We start from the raw sequence: 23,027 nt of genomic DNA, 5'->3' as shown, positions 1-23,027 counted from the left end.
GCATGCATATGTCTTCTATTTATCTCTTTGTTATCAATCTCATATATACATAGAAATGTGAATAATAAATAAAATAAATAAAATATACATATATCTATCTACCTATCATACATACACACACAGAGTATATTCAATCATGTACCCTATCTATATCTGTATCTACATACATGTAACAAACCAATCATTCAGGAAATTTGGTGAAAAGACGACTTGTCAGGGAGCTTACAAAAATTATAAAATTATAATTTAAAAACTACAGACATTTTTAAGGGAGGTACCATAGCCCTTCACTTAACGAAAAGCTGAGACGTAAAATGGATGTGGACTCTTCTTTACGGATCTGTCATTAGAAAATAAGCTCTGCAGAAAAATAATGGGCTGGAATACTGCCCACTTAATAAATGTATTGTATTAAATGGGACTGAATAAGGACCAGTCAACAGACTGCTAACTCCAAGCAAGGGAAAAAAATCTTTGTTTTTGCTTTTTTGGGTCTTCAGTTGCAGTCATACATAAAGGGAGATGCACCCTTCATCTCAGAGGTTTAGGAAGAGGGGCCTGCCGGAGGGGCCAAGATGGGGGCCGCGGCGGCCATCTTAACTTTTTGGACCGTCCTGCGGCCCCCCCTGGCCTCAGGAGGGAAAGTGACTTGTGCCCACATATAATTTCAGGAAGATATCTTTTATTTCATATAGCTATATTGGAACCCCACATGTCACAGGAAGTGTTCCAGGAGGGTGTTACCTTTGAATAAAAATAATAAATGCGTCTTGGTCCACTCACAGCGTCTGAAAGCAGCTGATACATGTGGGAAACTATCATGCCTTTGACCTTTTCCCCTTCTTACACCACGGTGCAAAGGGGCTTATGGCCACAAGCATGCAGAGGATGATACTCTTAATAAGCTTTTTGATGGTTCTCACACGTTGAACGGGTGTTTTTCATGCTGCCTGTGCGTGCAGTAATGCGATTCAGGGACTGAAAGGATCTCAGCAAACACACTGTGGTCTAGGAGCTTGGCAATCAAGGCATTTGATACGGAGGGGATCTGACGTTGCAGGAAGCCAAGAGTTTCCAGGCGCATGCACTGCACCACCATGCGCAGAAGGGGTGGGAGCCACGCCTTCCATCCAAACGATCATAAGACAGGGCTGCAAGCGAACAATGACAAATAAATCCATAATTAGATTTGTTTCAGAGAGTCGTAGAATGGAAAGTGGGGAAGCTATCCTGGAGATCATCTAGTCCAACCCCCTGCTGGGGCAGGAAACCACTACTTCCGCCTCCCCAACTGATGGCCATCCAGTCTCTGTTTAAACATCGCTCACGAAGGATAGCCCACCATCTTTCAAGAATGTCTGTTCCATAGTTGAACAGCTCTAAAATAGCTTTTCCTTTCTTTTCTCCGGCCAATATGAAATCATGATGTGATGGTTTACTTAAAAAATTAAGCAGAGCTTCAGTCAGATTGACTTTTTTGACCACCCCTGAGAAAGTCCGGGTGAATCTTGTTCTAGTTAACGGGCCCTTCCTCTCCCCACACTTTAAAGGGACATAAATAATAACTAAATCGGGAACACAGAAGAGAGACAGAGAGAGAGAAAAAACCAAAATTAGACCAACTTGGGGAGGGACTTTTTCCGGGCATCTTGTTCATCCGAATTGGTGTAGTCCTCTGAAATGGGTTTGAGTGAGCCTTCACGTTTTCCATCTCTCAGAATCGGGACCAAGGTCTTCCAGTTTTTTCCAGTAACTGACACAATAATTAAGATGTAGTTTTTGCCTCCCTTGTCTGTTCCTTTGTCCCCAAGCCTATTTCCTCAGCGAGGCTCAGCAAGATTCATCATCCACCCTTTACAGGTAGTCCTCACTTAACAACCACAATTGGGACTGGAATTTCAGTTGCTAAGCAAAGCGGTCATTAAGTGAATCCAACCTGATTTTACACCTTATTTGTGGCAGTCATTAAGTGAATTGCCAGGGACATTAAACAAACCATGTTGTCGTTAAGAGAATCACTCAATTCCCCATTGATTATGCCTGCCAGAAGCCAGCCAGGAACATTGAAAATGGCGATCACGTGACCGCAGGATGCTGTGACGGTCATAAAAGCAAACAGGTTGCCAAGCACCCAAATCATAATCATGTGACTGGGGACACTGCGATAGTTGTAAGTGTGAGGACCCGTCATAAGCTGTTTTTTCCAGCACCGTCGTAAGTCCAAACTGTCACTAAACAAATGGTTGTTAAGTGAGGACTACCTGTAGTTGGGATTCTCCAGCTTCAGGAGATCAACCCTAAGGAGAGATCATGATTTTTGCAGATGTTTGTCTGCAAAAATCATGAGCTGTTCTTCGGGGTTGATCTCCTGAAGCTGGAGAATCCCATCTGAAAGGATGCACAGTGAACCCAAACTACTGTTATCCCACAAAATCCTTCAGATTCATCAAATTATTCAGTTAGAAGTACCCCAAGGGTCATCTAGTCCAACCCTCTGGGCTGTGCATTAAACCATCCATGAGAGGTGATCTTCTGATGTGGTCTTCTGGTGGTGGCCCCGGGAAAATGATTTGTCTGATTAATTTACTACTGCAATGTGCCCTTCCTGGGGCTGCCCATGAAGACCATTCAGAAGACATAGCAGGACCCAACTGGCAGCAGGCCTGCCTTGGCGTGCCATGTGACACCACTGCTCTGTGAGCTACATGGGCTACCTGTTGGCTTCTGGGTCCCACTCAAGGTGCTGGGGATCCCTTATCGAGCCCCACCTGGCACTGAGCCTGGGGACTTGAAGGACCGCCCATTTCTACCCATCCACTGAGATCAGGCAGACCAAGGCGCTTTGGGTTCCTTCAGTTAAACAAGGTCATCTATCAGGACCCAGCAGGTGTGCATTCCCTCTCCTGGAGACCCTGCCCTCTGGCACGATCTTCCTCCCCAGCCCCGAGATGCAGATGGCTCCCACCCGGCTGATGATTAGAAAGTCACTGAAAAGTTGGCTGGTCTCCCAGATCATGGGACAGGGTTGACACTGAGCTCCTGTCAAGGATCTTTTTCTTTATAGATAACTTTTTAAGTTTACAGTATACTGCATATAAAAACTTTCGTAAGTTTTTAAGCCGAAAGATAAAAACTAACAAGCACTAATATTTAGAATGAAGAACAAAAAGGCAAAACTAAAAGTGCAGAGGGAAGGAAGGAAGGAAGGAAGGAAGGAAGGAAGGAAGGAAGGAAGGAAGGAAGGGAGGGAGGGAGGGAGGGAGGGAGGGAGACAGGGAGACATTGTCTAAGTTTAATGCTGACTGGAAACCCCTTGTTGACTTTTTTACATGAAACAGAAGAAAATGAAATTATGATATATGGTTTTCACGATTAGAAAAAAACAGGTTATAGAAAAAATGTAAGTAATGCTGTAATCATAGAGTAAGAGGTTAAATTACATTTCTACTTATAACTGCTGTAAAAGAAAATTGGAAGTTACTTCAAGTTTCTTTCTCCAGACATGCATGATCTTTTCTCCCTCTTTTTTTAATTTGCTTTTTTAAAATGTACCCCTCCTACAGTTGCTCTGGAGTCAGCTAGCCTCAAATCCAATAAATACATAAATATATTTATATTTCTTTATATTTTATTGCTGTTGCTTCTATTACCACTTAGGCTTTTTGCTTTGGATTTGGCTGCACTTACACTCATTTTTTTAATTCTACAGTGTGCAAAATTATTATTATATTATTATTATTATTTTTAAACAAACTTATATAGCGGCCCATCTACCAGAAGGAATTCTGGGTGGCAAGCAGAATGAAAACAAAATGCACTAAAAAGACCATTTTAAACAAAACAATTATTGATTAATTCGATTATAATTATATTGTCTGAAACCCGGACATGTGCTGGGGGGTCGAAAACGTCAAGATGGTGGGCGCAGCTGTGCAATTGAAGGCTCACCTCTTTTACAATGTGGGTAAAACAGGGGAGGGGCCTTGATCATGCAGGCATGGCCACCATCTTGACTTTTTGGACCCCCCTGCCCCCCACAGATGCTTCTGGTCTGAACCAACTTGAGAAAGTAATATGGCAATATAAAAATACTGATTGTCGTCAATCTCATACCCCTTCCCCAGTGGGTCTTATGGAAGACTAGTCTTTATCCTGACTAGTCTTTACCGTAGCCCCTAACTCAGACAGGAACCCCCACTGTTAGTCTGCCATGATAACAATGAGGACTAGTCTCTTTAAGAGCCTCCTCACCTCTGCCAGATTTGAAAGAAAAGCTGAGGTTGCGTTTCAGCTCCTCGGTGGATCCTCCGGGGTCTTCATTGATAATGCTCAGGTTGGTATTCCACGTGGACCAATTAACCTCATCCACTCTGTCCAGGCATGTCAGATTAAAATTTTAGTTTAGGATTCATTGGAGTTGGGCGGCCAATAAATTTATAAACAAACCAACAATCAGTCAATAATAAATGTCTTATCTCTCAAATATGACTTCCAGAATTTGTTAGAATTCTCCAAAATACAGCTCTTCCGTTTTATGATACACAGACAGGACCAAACTGATTTTAGCTTGGCCTTATCAGGGGCCTCCCCAAGGGGGGGGAGGCAAAAATGTCAAGATGGTGGCCGCAACCATGTCATTGCAGCCCCACCTCTTTTTTTCAACCCACGTGCATCTTCAACAGGCACACAAAACGGGCCGGGCTGGGATGGTGCGTTCGTGGCAAGTTCTCCCCCAAGGATGCCCACCTCCCAAAATGAGAACCGCCATTACCGAAAGCACCAGCGGTAATCTTCTTTGCCGTCCGGGGTTGTCCCCACCAAAACTCGCTTCCCGGACCGGAAGGAGTTGACAATGCAGTTCCAGTAGCTGTTCTCGATGTTTAAAATGGTGATGGCTCGCTGCGTGCAGGAACGAGAGAGAAGAGGTCAGCCCTGCGAGGTAGTCCAGGCTAGGAAACCAGAGTCGTGCAGTCTAATGCTACTTTCACCATAAAGATCTAGTGACAGAATCTTGCAAGTCTGAACGTGCTCCTCCCCTCCCTGCCTTTATCTTCGTGAGAACTAGGGAGGGTCAAGTCTGAGACGCTTCCTCGGATTACATTTCTGACCTGGACTCAGCCCTCTGTTATCCCACTGTTGTCTTTGACGACTCTTCCTCCTGCCCCTCAAGGCCATTCTACATCAAAAAGGAGGCCAGTATCACCAAGAGCGAAAAGAAGGCAAAAAAACTGATCCTTTATCCTCTGTAGTTACTGTAAATTACAAAATGCTTTGTGGAAGATTCTCTTCCATGTTCCGCTATGACCCTCCGGCATGGAAGGGATCATGGGCCAAGGTTGGGGCCTTGGACTCTAGGAGGGGGCCGTGTGCCAAGGTTGTGGAAGAAACTGGATCCAAGAGATTTCTAACTCTCCCTGGAAGGCCAGTGGCTGATCCTGGAATCTGACGCAATTTAGACAGGCACTACTGTGCCCCCCTGCGTGATGATTCTTGCGGTAAAAATAAAGATTCTAGCCCTCATGCTTGTGAAGGAACGGGAACTAGAACCCAAGAGGCTGCCAGGCTGGGCCACCCACCCATCTACCTCACTATGCCTCCCCTGGTTGGCACCAAGATCCCAATGGAGTATTTTCCAGCTTTCCTGGAACTCCCCAGAGGCTGGAGACGTGCACGACTGTGTTCAAAGCAAGATGGAGCATCCTTAAGTCTTCCTCCTCCTCGCTGAAAATTCTGACCCACAACTGCACCCCAAACCCTGAAGCCGAGCCCTGGGGCGACCCACCTGGAGCTTCCAGATGCTTTTGCTCTCCTGAGCAATCTTGTTGACCGTTTCGCCCATCAGGGCGATGAGCATGTTCAGCAGCAGGATGTAGGTGAGGACCACGTAGATCAGCAAGAGGATGATGAAGATGGACTTGAAGTGGTAGTTCTCCGTGAACTCCAAGTCGCCCATCCCAATGGTGAACTTGAACAGCTCCAGGCAGGTGATGTAGAGGTTGTTGTAGGACGGGCGAGGCTTCACGGGACAGGGGCAGACGCTGGGCGGCTGGCCAACCTCTGGGCGCCCCTCGTTGTCTTCCTCAATGAGGGTCACCACCGCTGTCACAAATGGGAGCATCATTGGGGGGGGGGGAGAAAGAAGGCACTTCCACAAGAGCTGGGCAAATGGCCATGGAAAGGGACCTCGGAGGTCATCTAGACCAACCCTCTGCTTTCGTATTTGGTGAATAGCTTATTTTTATTTGGTCTACACAAAGCAGCTTGCAAAGGTCTCTGATTTTTAATTCACAACAAAACTAAGAGGGGGCTGGATTGAGAGGGGGCGGCCGACTCAGCACCCCCCAGGCAGTTTCCACGGCCAAGTGGTGGAATTAGAACCCAGGCCTCCCTGCTCTTAGCCTTATCCCTTAACCATCACAACCCCCTGCCTCTCTCCTACCGCCCCTCTGCCTGAGGACCATCCCAACCCCCTTTGAAGTCCTTCGGTGACCTTGCCCCTTCATGAGGCAGCCTGTTCCCCTGGCTAAGAATCTACACAGCCAGGAAATCCCTCTTGACGTCCACAGGCTCTCGTCCAACCCATCCGATGGCGAGCATCTGCATTTCACCCGGCCTTCATTAGTTTCTCCCCTGGGAAAAGCTTGGGTAGGCTTCCTCTGTGACTGCGGGAATGCCTCAACACCGCGACCAGCACTCCGCAGAGCCGTGGCATGGCCTTAGCACCTTCCTCCTTGCCCTTCTCAACCCGCCGCCCGCAGCTTCAGGCGGACCCTCCCTTACCGGTTGTAAAGCCCAAGTGGAAGAGCAGATAAACCACAATGAAACGGCACAGATCTCGCAGCATCATCTGCAAGGAGAGGAGGAAGTCTGTGTGACAGCGAAGAGGGCAGAAAGGGGCTTGGGAGGGCCCTGGTGCCCAGCCATAGCACCCACCTGCAGCTCCTTAAACCAAGCTCTTTTCTACCCTGCCAGTGAAGCAGTGCACCCCCCCCACACACACACACCCTTGCACAGCCTGTTTCGACCCAGACCAACCTTTTCGAGCATGACAGAATAAATGCCCATTTGCTGAAAACCACGGGTGTAATACAGCAGGTTGGCCCACCCGAGGGCCAAGGCGAAAACCATGAGCACCACGTAGGTTTCCTGCCTGCTGAAATAAAGCACGACCGAGCCCAGCAGGAGGACAGAATGGACGAAGCTAGGAAAAGTGCAGGGGGAGAAAGAGTCAGGGTTACCAACTGGCATCTCCTTCAGCTTCCGTCTAATTGGGGCGGCCAAGAGACCAAGTTCCATTTTTCTCCACGGCCAAAAATCCCGGATCGTTTTTCTGTCCCTTGGGTTTGAGACTCCAGAGATCATTGATTACAAAGATCTCAGGGGTTTATCAAAAAATCACACCTTCGTGGTACAAATAATTTAGTAAGACCACAGTGGGGAACTTATGTGGCTCAGGGCTGGTTCGTGGCATCCACGAACACCAACTGGCAGTCAGAAGACACAGTGAAAACTCCTCAGTCGCACAACACACAGAGAGACTCAGCCACAGTTTCACCTGGGCAACTATTAGCGTCTTAGACCAAGCCAAGACCAAAACCGCCAGGGAATTCCTGGAAGCCTGGCATTCAGATAAATCAACAGACACATAGAGATAAACATTTACACACCATTCAAAAGAGACAATGAAAAACCTGGGAAGGAAACAAAAAGACTAGAATGCATCCTCTCCACACAGATAAGCAGGGATCAGGACCAGACAAACAATCAAGCAGAAAAGAATACCTTATTCAAGGAACCACCAAGGAGAAGACCACACTCCCACCAACACTGGCAGGGCAGGGTACTGTTCAGGGAGCACACCCCACCCTCACCCGCACCCGCACTGATGGTGTTACCTAGTTGGGTCATGAAACGTCTGCAAGCCGACAGCCCAGCTCGGAGAGCACCAAGGGCTCCACAGAACCAAAGAAAAAGGTTAGCTAAATTAAGAGTCACGCCCCCCCACCCCAAAAGCAAAGCACATCTCTGGGTTGCATACAAAAGCAGCTCGCTGTAGCTCTCGGTAAAGATGGCTTTCAAAGACGGGCGCCTCTGCTGGAGATACTTGATCTGCAGAAGAAGGAGACATGGAAGGAAGGTGGGATGAAAATCCTTTCCGTCCGCCTTTTTTTCAGCTGAGCCCTAAGCCCCATGGCTGCCTTCAGGAGGTGAGGAGAGGGTTATCCACTGCAGCTGTTGTCGACACCTGGATCTTTGCCCCTTCCTTCTCCTCCAGTATCACTGGATGCTGGGAGGAAATACGCAGCGTCCTTGCAGGCAAAGAGGTGGGCAGGACCTGTCCGTTCGGTAAAAATGATGATGAGCCTTGCGATGTTGCAACGCACGCTTGGCCCCATAGGTGTGCCTGTGCCGGGGACATCTTGACAAGCAAACATGCAGGCCCCATCCGATGCAATAGAAGCCGAGCATGCATGACAACCCACCACACCAGCTTCATCGTTTGCCCCCATGGAGGCCCACACCTGTCGACCGGGTATGCAACTGGCCGTCTCCATCCCCGTGGTCCAGACCTACAAGGGATCCATCCAGATTTCTGGCAGGAGGATCTTTCTGCCAGCAGCCAGGGAAGGGAGAAGAGGGGGTGTCGGAAGGAAGAGGAGAGGAAGGGAAAAGGGCTAGAGAGAAGACAAGGGGGCCCCCTCAGCCCCTTTTAGCTTGGCCACCCCTGCTGCTGGCTTTGACTGCTATGGGGTGCCAAGAGATCACGCAGTCCAGGGCTGGCAGTTTCTTGCAAGCTTTTGATCCCATAGGCATGGATAGATGAGTCCCAGTATTCAAGCTGCTTTCTCTCTTGCGCCCAATTTTAGGGGTGGGGTGGGGTCTTTTGGCCTTATTGAGAGGCCTGGTGCAAACTCTTACCCCTCTGAAGAAGAAATAGGCACCTCCCATCACGCTCAGGAGTTCCCCGGTGGATCGCAAATACTCACTTCTGGTGTAATGAAAGGCAAACGGTGGCTGTGAACAGGAAGCACGCAGGGTTGCGGCGTGAAAACTCAAGTGCATCAGGAGCGTCAAAAGGAAAGATCTGATCACTAAGCTTGCTTATCTGGAAATAAGCCCTGATGAATTATTGTTGCTGTTGCTATTGCTGCTGCTGCTGCTATTATTATTATTATTATTATTTTCAAATAGCCTCTCTGTCGCCCTCAAAAGGACCAATGTTTCAAGAGAAAAGCAAAGGTAAAAATAACTTGTACCCCACTTGAAGAAATTAGAAACAAGCAGAACCTCAAAACTGAGGGTACTTGTGTATTAGCCAGCAAATTGAGTCAAACTCTGTTATTTTTTGAGGACTGGCCCTTACAGAATCAAAAATCAGCAGGACTGCGGAAGTAAAACAAATAAAACGAAACAAAATAGAGAATTAAGTGGGCCACATCTCCCCCTCAAGGCTTGACTGGCCACAGATCGTTTTAAAGGGGAAACTATATTTGGAAGGATGAGAATAGAACGTCCTAGAAATAGGGGCAACTGGAGGGAGGTCAAAAAAGTCAAGATGGCTGCCACAATTGGGTGATAGATGCTCACCACTTTTTAACATGCCTCAACAGGCAGAGCTTCAATTATGCGGATGCTGTGGTCATCTTGACTTTTTTGACCCCTTCCCTGTGGACGCCCTATGTAGAAAAAAGGCACATCAGCTCTCTGTCAAGACTGACGATATTTGTTGTCAAGCTGCATTTTTTTCTTTTTACCCCACCATCCCCACCCAGGGATGCTTTTCATAAAAGCTTAAATTCTGAAGATGTTTTTAAACAAGCACAAACTTTGTTTATTTTTGAACCATCTGTTGCAGCAGGGAGCGGCTTTCCTGGTATGACCTCAAAGCAGCTAAGCAGGTCAGGGTGGAAAGAACTTGGATGGGAGACCAACAGGCAATCCCAGGCTATGGGCAAGACTAGGCAGGTTGGCAAAATGTCATGGAAGGAAAAAAGGGTAACTGATCTCTGAGTTCTTGCAGAGAAAACGATACAGTTGTCTCCATGCAATCCCTAGGAACTGAGCTTTGACTTTACCATATTATTTGATTTATTTGATTTCATTTGATTTTGGCACCGCCCAATGCCCAAATAACTCTGGGCAGTTCTTTGCACTTGGTTGTTAGGAGCCCTGCATGGGAGGCCTAGCCACTGCTGCATTTGCCAGGGCACAATATGAACTCTAAGCAACTAGTTTACAAATCAGAGGTGTCTGCAGCCAAGTGGGCCCTGCCCCACAGTGATGCCCCCAAGCCCTTCCCTTATGTGCCTACAGGAGTCCCACGTTGGGAGGGAGATGGGCGGTGATACAGTTTGATAAATAAATAAAACAAATAAAATTATGACGCCACTGCAGGGCAGGGCTCCCCTAGTGACATCAAGGCCCGCATTCAGAAATGCTGAAAGCACGTCTTGTTCCTTGCTTGCCGGCAAAAAACAGGCCGGCCAGCCCAGCCGGCTTGTGCTGTGCTGGTAAGTGCCAATTCCTGGGCTGCAGCCGGCTTAGTTTTTGCCAGCCGTAAATAATTAAAGTGCCATTTTCATTTTTTTTTCTCTTGTCTTCCTTGGCTTGGCTTTAAAAAAAAATGTTGGAAGCAAGAGGGGTGGGGGAAACAGGAGGCTCAAATCAAGGATGAGAAATGTGATCACCTTTCCTTGTTTCTTGGTGGGTCTGTAGTAGGCAGCTACGGTGAAGATGAGAATATGCGCCGTGTAAATGAAGAAGTTCAAGTAGAAGAGGTGCTTCACAAATCGGTCCCACTTGTCCTGCAGAAGCTGGTTGAGCGGCTCTACCAGGAGCATTTCGTGGCGATTCTAGGGAGACAAGACCCGGAGGATGAGTCAGAGCCGAGGAATTTGAGTAATTAGCTAGGTTGTTTCGGAAGCTGATGGGGGGGGGGAGATTGAGAACCGAGAACGAGGAGGTCCTTCCCACGCATAAGTTGCAGAACTCACTGCCACAAGAGGTGGTGATGCTCACCGACTTAGATGGGTTTGTCTGCTGAGAGTGGTCAAAAAAGTCAAGATGGCAGCTGTGACAGTATGTTCCTGACTGTTTTGGATAAACCCTGGTGAGCTTTAAAGGGGACTAGGCGAATTCACGGAGAGCTCTGAGTTACATGGCTGCTCCAAGAAGTGGCATGCAAGAAGTCACCCATGTTCATCAAGTCCAGCATCTGCTGGGGTCACTGAAGAGTTTAAAGACAGAAGAGAGCCCTCAGGCATACACCAAGTTTAGAAGACCCCAAGTCCCTATCCAGAGGTCCAGTCTGGTGAATTTTCCCATGGATGACCTAATGGGAAAACTGGAGGGGAAAAGTGGAAGGGCTGCTGGAGAGATGAGCAGGGACGTCCTCCTATCTTCTTGGTGGGCTTCCGGGAGGCATCCGTTGGCCATTGTAGGAGCAGAAAGCTGGGCAAGATGACTCCTGGTCCGGATGCAAACTGCCAACCAACCAGAACGCATCCGAGCATAAACAGTCTGGAAGGAAAGGCTCACGAGGAAGGGTTGGAAGTATTGGGTGCGTTCAGGCTGGAGAACGGAAGACACGACGGCTGCCTTCAAGTATCTGGAGGGCCATCGTGTGGAAGATGGGATAGAAATGTCCAGAGTTTTTCCAGAAGAGAAGGAACAGGGTTTAAATCACAAGGAATCCTAATGAGAAGAGCTGTTGAACAGGTGTTCTCAGTAGCTGGTGGACTCTCCTTCATGGGAGGTGTTTAAACAGAGGCTGGATGGCCATCTGGTGGGAGGTTGCAGAAGTGGATTTCATCCTGGCAGAGGGTTGGATTAAATCAGTGATTCTCAAACTTGGCAACTGTAAGAGAGGTGGACTTCAACTCCCAGAATTCCCCAGCCAGCCATGCTGGCTGGGGAATTCTGGGAGTTGAAGTCCACCTCACTTACAGTTGCCAAGTTTGAGAATCACTGGATTAGATGATCTTCAAGTCCCCATACATTCTAATTCTATAACTTTCCTTCTTAATTTCTATTTGAATTCTTCTTCCACCGGCTTGTACAAAAGGACTTTCACTCTGCAAATATGCCATTTTCCAAAAAATTATCAGCTGGGGAGGTGCCGTCCACCCACGCAAAGCAGAGGGATTTTCTTTGATGGAATCCTGACTCGGAACATGGGAATTGGACAAGAGATCGCCCCAGGATCTCGTTGGCCACCAGGACAAAACATTTTAGTTGTCCCAGGTGTTTTAAACTTGACTGTTATTGCCTCTTTTCTCTTTGGAAGTTTTATGACTTTGCTGCCTCTTAATGTTATGTTATATGAAAGCTGATGGGCTGCACTGAACGGTTTTCATTTTACTGTATTTTATTACTGTGCCCTGCAATTAATCAGGATGACAGATGGACACTGTCTTTTTATAAGTAAGGAAACCAAAAAATGAACAATTGCATAGAAACACAGATAGGGGTCTATTGTTTACCTGAAAGGAAGACAGCCTGAATTTAAAACAATCTTCCTTCCCCCCACATCAGAAAGGTAAGCAGACCAAAAATATATACAGAGATAAAAATCCTGAGCAATGCTCAGCTTCCCCACTTTGTCATTCTAAGGCTGCCAGGCTCCATCTTAAACAAAACCTAGTTATGTTCTTCTCTACCCACCTCCAAACAAGTGTATGGATTGACATATGGGCAAATATCTGTAAGTTTGTACTTTATAGTAATACATTAATATACAGTGTGTGTGTGCATGCACCCACATATATAAACACACATACATAGACATATACCAACACACACACGCGAGCAGACACACACACAGAGTAATATATCACTGTATATTAATGCATTACTATTATGAATATTAACTCCTTATCAAATACATCTGCTAGGATTGGGGCTGACTGCAGCCAGGAAATCAGAAGACACTTAACCCTTGGGAGAAGAGCAATGACAAACCTCGATCAAATAGTCAAGAGCAGAGACATCACACTGACCACAAAGGTCCGCATAGTCAAAGCAATGGTGTTCCCCGTAGTAACATATGGCTGCGAGAGCTGGACCATAAGGAAGGCTGAGCGAAGGAAGATCGATGCTTTTGAACTGTGGTGTTGGAGGAAAATTCTGAGAGTTCCTTGGACTGCAAGGAGATCAAACCAGTCCATCCTCCAGGAAATAAAGCCAGACTGCTCACTTGAGGGGATGATACTAAAGGCAAAACTGAAATACTTTGGCCACATAATGAGAAGACAGGACAGCCTGCAGAAGATGCTGATGCTGGGGAGAGTGGAGGGCAAAAGGAAGAGGGGCCGACCAAGGGCAAGGTGGATGGATGATATTCTGGAGGTGACGGACTCGTCCCTGGGGGAGCTGGGGGTGTTGGCGACCGACAGGAAGCTCTGGCGTGGGCTGGTCCATGAAGTCATGAAGGGTCAGAAGCGACTGAACAAATAAACAACAACAAGGATTGGGGCAGGCTCCAGATGTAATAAATACATAAATAAGGTAGTCCACTACTAAAACCAATAGATTCCTCCCATTTGCAAACACCAACTATTCTTTTGCACCCAGACTTGCATATAAAAATCCAAGCATTCCTCTCCCTTCTTCCAGCAGAAAAATCAAAATCAAAATCGAAGAAATCCAGATTGTGATGCATAAAGGGAAGAAGAAACTAGACGAGGAAGGAACAAAGAGAGAAGTCAAGCTTAGGAGTTACAAAAACGGTTAACATCCTGAATCAGCCACTAATCAGGATATCCCCCGAGCAAGCTTTCCAACTGGACATTCCCCAGAAGCTGGAATGGCAATTCCCAGAATTCTATGGCTGGGGAATTCTGGGAGTCACAGTCCTCACACTTCTGGAGCTTGCCCAGTGCGGAGGCTGCCTCCGCGCAGACCCACCGGTGTCTCGCTGCTGTAAGCGATGATCTCCAGGACGGAGTTCTTCTCACAGGTGTCGATGCTGGAGAGGTCATAGAGCGACGAGTGGACGGGTCCGTAGGCCCACTCGGTGAACTTGCGAGACAGGTGGCGACATTCCGGCTCCTTCATCTCCCGCCGGAGGATGTAGGCGAAGACCTGATGCCAAGAGGAAGAGAGGTTTGATGGACCAGAAGCTGTGCTGGAGCACTTGGCCATGGAACATCTCAGAAGGCGTTCCAGCCAAAGTCTTTCTGCGGGCTGTTCCTGAAGATCTGCCCAGATCAGGGACTTCTTTGTGGTGGCCTTGCAATCAGAGAGCCTCACACCTTGCAAGGCAAATTTCAAAGTCGTCACGGGCGAGGAACACTGCTGCAGGGCTCCAGTGTCCTTCCTTACGGCTCCAGTGTTGCTAGAGCTACACCTGCCTCTAAATTTCAGTGTTCCTTCCATCTCTTAAAGGCATTTTGAGTACCACTCCTCCTGGCAATGAATGCTGAAGTGGTTTCCAGGCTCAGTTAATAGAGTACTGAGACATTAAAAACAAGCCATGGGAAAAAGCGTCGGGGGAATTAATGGCCGGAGAAGGCCAATCTAAAAGTGGAGGAGGTTTGGAAAGGTGCCAAGAAGGTACAAGTCAGTATCACAGAAGGGGAGACTGTAGGACAGGATGTAATTACATTTATATACTGAGTTGCTTGGGCAAGCGATAGTTGTGGATTTCTGGGCAGGGGTTGGACTAGAGGATCTCCCAAACCCCTCCCACCCCTGCCATTTGATGGGCGGGCCACACAGCAGCTCCCTTTACCTGTATCTTCCCCGTCTTGGCTGCCAGGGTGAGCGGGGTCAGCCCCCTGCGGTTGACGATTTCTTCCAGCCTAAGAGTGGGGTTGATCCTGGCCCCCAGGATGAGGACCTCGTTGTACATCTTGGTGACAAACTTGGTGTTGTCCTCAGTGTCGTCAGCGATCTCCACAAGGGCGTGGAGGATGGTGTTCCCCATCGAGTCCTGCTCGGCGATGTTGGCGGGGTGGTAGGGGTTCTCCAGCAGGTACTTGACGATGTTGAGCTGGTTGGTGCAGGCGGCTAGAGAGAGGGGAAGCTCTCCTGCAGGCCGAAACCAACAGGGAAAGACACTTCTGAGGGCTGGGCAGGTGAGGAGAAAACTTAACACCCCTCTGGCTTGATTTCAGTTGAGTGAAAGTGAATACAGGTAGTCCTCGCTTAGCGACCACAATTGGGACCCGAATATAGGTTGCTAAGTGAAGCGGTCATTAATTTTACGACCCTTTTTGCAGTGGTCGTTAAGCAAATCACCGCAGGCATTAAGTGAACCACATGGTCATTAAGAGAATCATGCGGTTCCCCATTGATTTTGCATGCCAGAAGCTGGCCGAGAAGGTTGAAAATGACGATCACGTGACCGCAGGACACTGTGACAGTCGTAAATGAGAACTGGTTGCCAAGTGCCCAAATGGTGTTCATGTGACAGTGGGGATGGTGTGACCATAGTAAGTGTGAGGACTGGCTATAAGTCCATTTTCCCAGCACCGTTGTAAGTCTGAACCGCCACCAAACGAATGGCTGTTAAGTGAGGACTACCGGTATGCCCAATACAAGGCAGATAAACAGAGGACTTCCGGTAATTATAACCATTTCCTTTTCTGATGTGTTAAAAATGATCATTCTGGGACGCCTCTGGGGAAAGTTCAGGGGTGCCCCCGAGTCTCTAGGGGAGCAGCATGGGGCTCACCCTGCTGCCAACCGCACCGGATCAGGGACACGCTGATGCCAGAACAGAGGCATCAGTCACAGCCGCTTAAACAGCAAGGCAGACGAGGGCTTTTTCAGACGGGCCCAAGGATTCCAAAGTCGGCCCACGGTTTTACCGAAATAAAATCCAGGCTTCCCCTTGATCTTCTGGAAGAACTCCCCGTGGGCTCTCACGTGGATGTCCGCCCCGTTCTTGACCAAGAGATTCACCAGGTACAGGTTGCGCCTCTCGATGGCGATGTGGAGGGCCGTCTGACCTGCGGGGGCATCCGTTAGAGGATGAGGGAAAAGTCACCACCAAGACAATTCTGGGTGGAATGGCAGGAACGCGGCGGGCAACTTGGGGGTAGTTCTGGCCATCTTCCCTGTTTTCCAGCAGCTTGAGGGCATGTGGGCAGAAGGCAACGGTGCCAGATGGCGAGCCGGCGTGGTGTCGTGGTCCAGAGGCTGGACGGGCACTGGGGAGACCCCTGTTCGAGTCCAGCCTGGGCACGGAAGCTCCCCCAGTGACTCTACAGCAGTCCCTTTCTCCCAGCCAAACCTACCTTACAGGGTTGTTGTGGGGAAAAATAGAAGACAGCAGTATGTGCACTGCCTCAAGTCCCAAAGGATAGGCAGGATATTTTATAAATTTAAGGAAGAAGAGGCCGGTGTGGCCTGAGAGGGAAGGACTACGGGAGGGTATCAGGTTGGTCCAGAGCAGTGTTTCCCAACCTCAGCAGCTTCAAGATGGGTGGACTTCAACTCCCAGAATGCCCCAGCCAGCACCACATTTTACCTGGGGCCAGGGAGAACTTGCTTCCTGATTTGAGGTCTCTGCAGAAATGGGTCGGGTAGAGGCTGGGTGGGCATCAGTCAGGGCTGCTGCACCGTGGGTCACTGCACTGAGCGGGGGTTAGACTTGATGATCTCTGAGGTCCCTCCCCACCCTTCTGTTCCATGCCTCCCGCAGCTTTAGCAGCCTTGAGGAGCTGCTGTTCTTCGTCCCGTCCTCACCCTTGTAATAGCTGTCTGTGTAGCCGGCGTTCACAAATTCCTTCAGGTTCTGGGTTTTCTCCGCAATCTCCAGCAAAAGAGGGATGGTGTCGTTCCGTCCGTGGTGGAGGTTGAGCATGGCTTTCAGCAGGCAGGTCTTCCCGGTGTCTGGCTCTGCAAGCCGAGAAATGGAATTGGAGCAAGGGGGCGAAGCGGGGGGAGAGGCCCACGGGCGGTCAAAAAAGTCAAGATGGCAGACATGACAGCACACTCAAAGTTTCACTTGTTTAGGTGCCGGTTTTAGGCCTTTATGTGAGTTTTTGTGCCTTTATGTACGTTTTTAACGCTTCTGTCTGCATTTTTATCCCTCTGTTTTTGTGCTTCTATGTTTATTTGTATGCATCTATGGGAGTTCTTATGCTTTTATGTGCATTTTTGTGCTTCTATGTACATTTTTATGCATCTATGGGAGCTTTTATGCTTTTATGTGCATTTTTGTGCTTCTATGTACATTTTTATGCATCTATGGGAGCTTTTATGCTTTTATGTGCATTTTTATGCTTCTATGGGAGTTTTTATGCTTTTATGTGTGTTTTTGTGGTTCTGTTTATTTGTATGCATCTATGGGAGTTTTTATGCTTTTATGTGCATTTTTATGCTCCTATGGGAGTTTTATGCTTTTACATGTGTTTTTGTGCTTTTATGTGCTTTTCTCCTGCTTTTTCTATATTTTTATGCTTCTCTGTACATTTCCAAGCTTCTATGTGCATTACTATGCCCCTATGTACAGTTTTATGCCTTTATGTGTGTTTTTATGTTTCTATGTCCTATTTTACACTTTTATGTATGTTTTATGCTTTGCACATAGAGCGCCAGCTTGAAAAGCCATGTCGCTTCTGAGATTTTCTGGAAGCCCTGCCTTATCATTGTATTTTGTGCTGGTGAGTCCCCCCCACCTTGGAAGGCCGGGCCCAATTTGGAGCACCACACTTTCAGGGGACATAGATGGCTATCTGTGGGGATGCTGTTCTGGTGGATGCCTGCACCGGGCAGGGGTTGGACTAGAGCATGGCTGGCTGGGGAATTCTGGGAATTGAAGTCCACACCTCTTAAAGTTGCCAAGGTTGGGAAACACTGGACTAGGCACTCTCCAAGGTCTCTTCCAACTCATACAGACTATGATAAATCAGATTAAACTATTAAATGAAATTAAATCGCAAGGAAGCAGATTTGGGTCAGATACCCTAAAGAATCTCCTAAAGGTAAAAACTGTTCAACAATAAAACAGCCTTCACTGGAGGCATTGAAAGAGAGACTGGAGGGCTGTCTGTTGAGGCTGGCGTAGTAATAGATTCCGGCATCAAGCAGAGGCTGGACTAGATGATCCCCAAGGTCCCTGGCAAGCCATACATTTTACAATTCTCTCTTAAGCTCACAGAAGCGAAAACTAAGGGGAGAGATGGCCACAGCTGACAAACACTTAAACAGCTGCTGCATGGAAAAGGGGACAAACTTGTTCTCTGCTAAAATTGAGGGGGAACAAGAGAGTGGCCATGAAAAGAAATGAGATTCAGGCTGAAACTTGGTAGGAATTTCCTGATACAGGCAGTCCTCACTTAACAACCATTCATTTAGTGATGGTTCAAACTTACGACAGTGCTGAAGAAAATGACTTACAACCAGTCCACACACTTAGGACTGTTGCGGCATCCCCATGGTCACGTGATCACAATTTGGGTGCTTGGCAACCGGTCTGCATTTACGACCGTCACAGTGTCCCATCACAGTGCCATTTTCCACCATGAAACCGCCCAGAGTCCCCCTATTATGGGGGAGATGGGCGGTGATAGAAATTTGAATGAATAAATAAATACATTTTCGACCTTCCCAGTCAGCTTTTGGCAAGCAAAATCAATGGGGAACCACGTGAGTCGCCTAATGACCACTGCAAAATAGGTCATGAAATTGGGTCAGATTCGCTTAATGACCGCTTTGCTTAGAACTAAAATTCTGGTCCCAACTGTGGTTGTTAAGCGAGGACTACCTGTAGAAAGAACTGCTAAGCAGAGGAACGATTTGCCTGGAACGACGGTGGCCTTCCTCTCGCCGCAGTTTGGGAACTGGATCAACAGTCTCATTTCCAGGGTGAAGGGAAAAGTCTCATTTTTAAGATGCTGAAATGTGTTGTCGTGGATATTATTATTTGCTTCCTCCCATTTGTAACCTGCAGGTTTCATCTTCCTTGCTTTCCACTCGTGGTTGTTTCCCAATGGTTTTGACATTTGGTCATTAAACCACCTGATAAAGTGGCTAGACCAGTTTTCCATAAATAAACAGGGAAAGCAAAACTGGGAGAGCACAGTGGAGCAAACAGCGCGAATCCAGTGAAAGGCTTCTGCAAAATGAGCCAATAAAACAACAGCAGCAGCAGCAGCAACCCTTCCCCGCCTGCCGGTTTTCCCCCCGTTGGCTCTCAAGAGAACAGGGCAGCTACGAAGGAAAAGAAAAAAAAACCTCTTGCTGAACATGGAATTGCTAGATCCAGCCCGGGTCTTTCTGGGGAACGTCCTCTCCAAAGGGACTCATGTTGTGCATCACGACGTGGGCAAGCCTATGATTCTCTTGCCCACCTTTAAACTCCTCGTCGGTCAGCTGTTTCAGTGACTCCAGAAGGTAGACCAGCAAATCATCCAGCATGCTGGGATCCCCCTGGGCCACGGCGTCGAAGAGACTCCTTCGGTCGTAGATCCTGAAGGCCTTCCCGGCCCGTACCCCGATGGATGCCGTGGAGAGCAGCCTGCCAAAGACAGGGAAAGACGCCGCGCTTTGCAGTTTGAGGCCCGACAACAGTAGCCGGAAACCCCTTTTCCCCGCATCTCCTATGGGAGGGGGCCCCTGATAGTCCATGGTCACCAAACTCACCAAAGTCTGGTAGCCCCTTTTCAGACTAATATACTTCATTAAAATGTGAGCTGCAGCTCCCTTTATACATCTGGAAAAGTGGCTAGAGCAGTGTTTCTCAAACTTGGCAACTTAAAGATGGATGGACCTCAACTTCCAGAATTCCCCAGCCAGCATGCTTAAACATGGGTGGACTTCCACTCCCAGAATCCCCCAGCCAGCATCTTAAAGTTTCCAAGTTTGAGAAACACTATACTGGAGAGTCACATCAGTGGGAGGAAAGAAGGAAGACTCAGCTGTTGAAAACAGGAACTGTAAATTAGATTGGAGAAGCTTGTTAATTCCTTGCCAGTCAGAGAGATAGCAAAGTGAGGCTCAAAACGTTTGAGAAGCATTTTGTAGAGAGTAAGGAAGATGACCTTGATGGGAATCGGTAGGATCCTGTACCTAGGCAAAAGGGGCTGAAACATTTTTTAAGTCCAGAACATCCAGACAACATTTGGAAGTGGCTCAGACAGACACCTCCCTAATTCACAGGAGTATAAGGAGGGGAAGGAGGCCCAGCACAACCAGACTTGCAGGATTCTCCCAATTGGTGGTAATTGGGAGCGAGAGATCCGACCCTCGGCCCCTCCTTTGTGGGGTGCCACAGGGCTCGGTGCTCTCTCCGCTCCTTTTCAACACCTGCATGAAACCACTGGGTGAGATCATCTGTCACCGTGGGACGAGGCATCATCAATATGCCAATGATACTCAGTTATATATCTCCATCCTGGGTGAGGAAAGTGATGTGGTAGCTGCCCTCTCCAAGTGCCTGTGGGCTGTGGGGGTCTGGATGGGAGCAACAGGCTTCAGCTGAACCCTGGTAAAACGGAGTGGCTGTGGGTGGGGGGGCTCCTCAGTATCCGAGACTTTGTCATCTTTGGTTCTGGAAGGGGTGGCACTGCCCCAGACAGACCCGGTGCGCAATCTGGGGGTCCTCCTGGACTCACGGCTCCTGCTCGAAGAACAGGTGGCAGCCGTGGCCAGGAGGGCCTTTGCACAACTTTGTGTTGTGTGCCAGTTATGCCCTTTCCTGGATTGAGAAGCGCTCTGGTCAGTCACTCATGCCCTGGTCATCTCCCATATAGACTACTTCAATGTGCTCTACATGGGGCTACCCTGGAAGAGTATCCAGAAGCTACAGCTGGTCCAAAATGTGGCTGCGCGGATGATTTTAGGTGCTTCAAGATCAGCACATGTTACACCATTGCTCCGCGAGCTGCACTGGGTACCAGTTTGCTTCCAGGTGCAATTCAAGGTGTTGGTCATCACCTTTAAAGCCCTACATGGAATGGGGCCAGGCTACCTGAGGGACCGTCTCATCCCTATCACATCAACCCATCCCACCTGATCATGCAGAGACGGCATGTTGCGGACCCCGTCTGTAAGAGAATTCCATCTGGTGGGGTCCAGGAAGCGGGCCTTCTCTGCCGTGGCCCCCGCCCTGTGGAACATCCCACCCCCAGAGATAAGACAGATTCCATTTCTTGTGGCCTTTCAAAAACAACTAAAGACCTGGTTCTGCCACCTTGCCTGGGGTGGGGAGAAAAGTAATCACTCCTGGAGATGGCTGGTGCCCTAAAATGGCCCTTTAGATATATACGAGCCATATTTTAATTATCATCGTCATCTGGATTTTATACTATATATATGTTTTATATTGTATTGTTTTTGATATTTTAATGCTTTTAGCGCTATTGTAAATTGCCCAGAGTCCGTCCTTTGGGGGGAGATGGGTGGTGGCAAAATTCAATCAATCAATAAGTAAGTAAGTAAATATTCTGTTATTAGAGCCCACCTCAAGGAAAGGAGTTTTAGCCTTCCTATGGAGTTGATTTCCAGCTCTGGCCCACTCAGTGGGGCAGACACATTTACTGGGCAGATCATTTTTCAGTCTGTCTTTCAAGTATTGTAGCCCTGCTCGTTGAGGCTGGTCCTTGCAACGGGAGATTTGTCTCCGAAGCATAATTTATTATTTGGTCAAAGATGGCATGGGAGGTGTCATACGTCTATCCACCCTTCCCTTGAACAGCAAAGACAAGAAGCACCATGGAGAGAGAAATGGGATTGTTACAGATTCAGGAGAACCCTGAATTTTACAGCAACGCAATTAATTTAAAATACCTTCTGGGCACTTCTGGCCATCCCCAGTGAGACCCATATATTAGTCCCACTTCAACCACAGAAGCTCCTTGGGAACTTGAAACCCTGGACCTGTGTGGAAATTTATGGTTCATAATCTTGAATTAAGAGATCATCATCCTGGATGGAGTCAGGATGCTGATGCTGATGATGTCTCGATTGTAGCTAGATCAATATATCTATCTAGGTTTGTGAGGGAGTGGAGTTGATTAATAGGAAGTTAATGGCCCAAATCTTCATGGGGACATTTGTTTGGTAGGTAATCTACAAGCTTCTTGACTCAGGATGATTTTCAGCAAATGGTTTTCCGTCTTCCCTGTTACGTACTGCATTTGCAAGCAACTGATGGTGCTGAATCCTTAGAAAAATGAAAGTAACAGAGCCTTTCAGGGTGCTGCTTCCCCCTAGCCTCAATGTGCAAATAAAACTGCGAAATGCCGCAAATCTTTGATGATTTTCCTGTCCAATATTGCATCCCTGGAACCATGTAGTTCCAACCTGGAGAAAGGAATTGCCCAGAGCAATAAATAAGAGGCAGCATTCGCCCCATCTTGGCCCAAGATCCTCCTCCCCCTTAACACAATATACACCTCCTGGTCCTGAGCCCGGTTCCACCTTGGCAAAGCCCACTTACTTGGGACAATGGTTCCCACACCGCCCTCTTTCCAAGCTGAGGCTGAACTTGATGATGGGATTGGACCCCAGGTGCTCCATATGGTAGAAGGAATCCATGGGAGCCATATCTTTGTCCCCGTCTCCGATCCCAAACCGTGCCCGTCTTGCAAAGATGCTGTGCTTGATTGCCTTGGTGCTGTTGGGCATACCCACTGCAGAGTCTTCACCATCCATGTGTTCGTCTGTGGTTTCAGATTCCTCCAGGTCTGAGCTACCCAGCTTCTTCATCTTGCTCAGGATGCCCGACATGGCTGGATATGAAGAAGGATCAAGGTCTCCCTGGAAGCTAGAAGTGAAATATCCTTCTGAATTTTTCCTTTTTTCCCCCAGGAAGACCAGTGGTGAATTAAAATCCTGGCAGAGATGCCATAGCATTTGCAGGACATGCATGCTGACTCCAAGTTTCTATTTTGGGGGGGGGGGAAGGGGGACACAAATGGCATCCAGCCAAAGCACCCCAATTTTCAAGAGCACAATACAAATATGCCTTCTTTGCGTATTTCTTAAGACACACCGTTTTGCGGATTGAAATCGGAAATCAGAGCAGGGCGTACTCTGAGAGCAATGGGGAGGGGGGTGAGAAAGAACATGCCCCC

General features: G+C 48.0%; 2 protein-coding genes across 2 annotated transcripts; both read right to left on the bottom strand.

Moving 5' to 3' along the window:
- Window positions 1-1,084: 1,084 nt before the first annotated feature.
- On the bottom strand, window positions 1,085-9,111 carry LOC134491911 (transient receptor potential cation channel subfamily V member 1-like). The gene is made up of 9 exons (XM_063295974.1): window positions 8,920-9,111; window positions 8,039-8,109; window positions 7,036-7,201; window positions 6,781-6,847; window positions 5,783-6,099; window positions 4,772-4,899; window positions 4,252-4,370; window positions 1,624-1,753; window positions 1,085-1,151 (listed from the first exon to the last, which is right to left on the bottom strand). The coding sequence occupies exons 1-9, from the start codon at window positions 9,061-9,063 to the stop codon at window positions 1,139-1,141; spliced, it is 1,155 nt and encodes a 384-aa protein (XP_063152044.1). The 5' UTR covers window positions 9,064-9,111; the 3' UTR covers window positions 1,085-1,138.
- A 512-nt stretch (window positions 9,112-9,623) lies between these two features.
- LOC134488629 (transient receptor potential cation channel subfamily V member 1-like) lies at window positions 9,624-22,709 on the bottom strand. The gene is made up of 8 exons (XM_063291092.1): window positions 22,391-22,709; window positions 19,302-19,468; window positions 16,693-16,845; window positions 15,813-15,953; window positions 14,732-15,030; window positions 13,906-14,082; window positions 10,689-10,853; window positions 9,624-9,677 (listed from the first exon to the last, which is right to left on the bottom strand). The coding sequence occupies exons 1-8, from the start codon at window positions 22,678-22,680 to the stop codon at window positions 9,624-9,626; spliced, it is 1,446 nt and encodes a 481-aa protein (XP_063147162.1). The 5' UTR covers window positions 22,681-22,709.
- Between the last annotated feature and the right edge of the window lie 318 nt (window positions 22,710-23,027).

The sequence above is a fragment of the Candoia aspera genome, chromosome 1 (genome assembly GCF_035149785.1).
Source record: "Candoia aspera isolate rCanAsp1 chromosome 1, rCanAsp1.hap2, whole genome shotgun sequence".
NCBI lineage: Eukaryota > Metazoa > Chordata > Lepidosauria > Squamata > Boidae > Candoia > Candoia aspera.
The sequence above is the reverse complement of the archived record's forward strand: the minus strand, read 5'-3'. Positions and strand labels throughout refer to the sequence as shown.

Bases quoted from the DNA above. Each gene is read 5' to 3' on its own strand.
- LOC134491911 (XM_063295974.1), bottom strand. From the start codon at position 9,063: ATGCACTTGAGTTTTCACGCCGCAACCCTGCGTGCTTCCTGTTCACAG. The intron at 8,110-8,919 runs GTAAGAGTTTGC...CTTCTTCTGCAG, and splicing joins CCTATTTCTTCTTCAGAGGG to ATCAAGTATCTCCAGCAGAG. The intron at 4,900-5,782 runs GTGGGTCGCCCC...TCCTGCACGCAG, and splicing joins AAAGCATCTGGAAGCTCCAG to CGAGCCATCACCATTTTAAA.
- LOC134488629 (XM_063291092.1), bottom strand. From the start codon at position 22,680: ATGTCGGGCATCCTGAGCAAGATGAAGAAGCTGGGTAGCTCAGACCTG. The intron at 14,083-14,731 runs GTAAAGGGAGCT...TCTTGGCATCAG, and splicing joins CCAAGACGGGGAAGATACAG to GTCTTCGCCTACATCCTCCG. The intron at 9,678-10,688 runs GTGATCACATTT...TTTTCTACATAG, and splicing joins CCACCAAGAAACAAGGAAAG to GGCGTCCACAGGGAAGGGGT.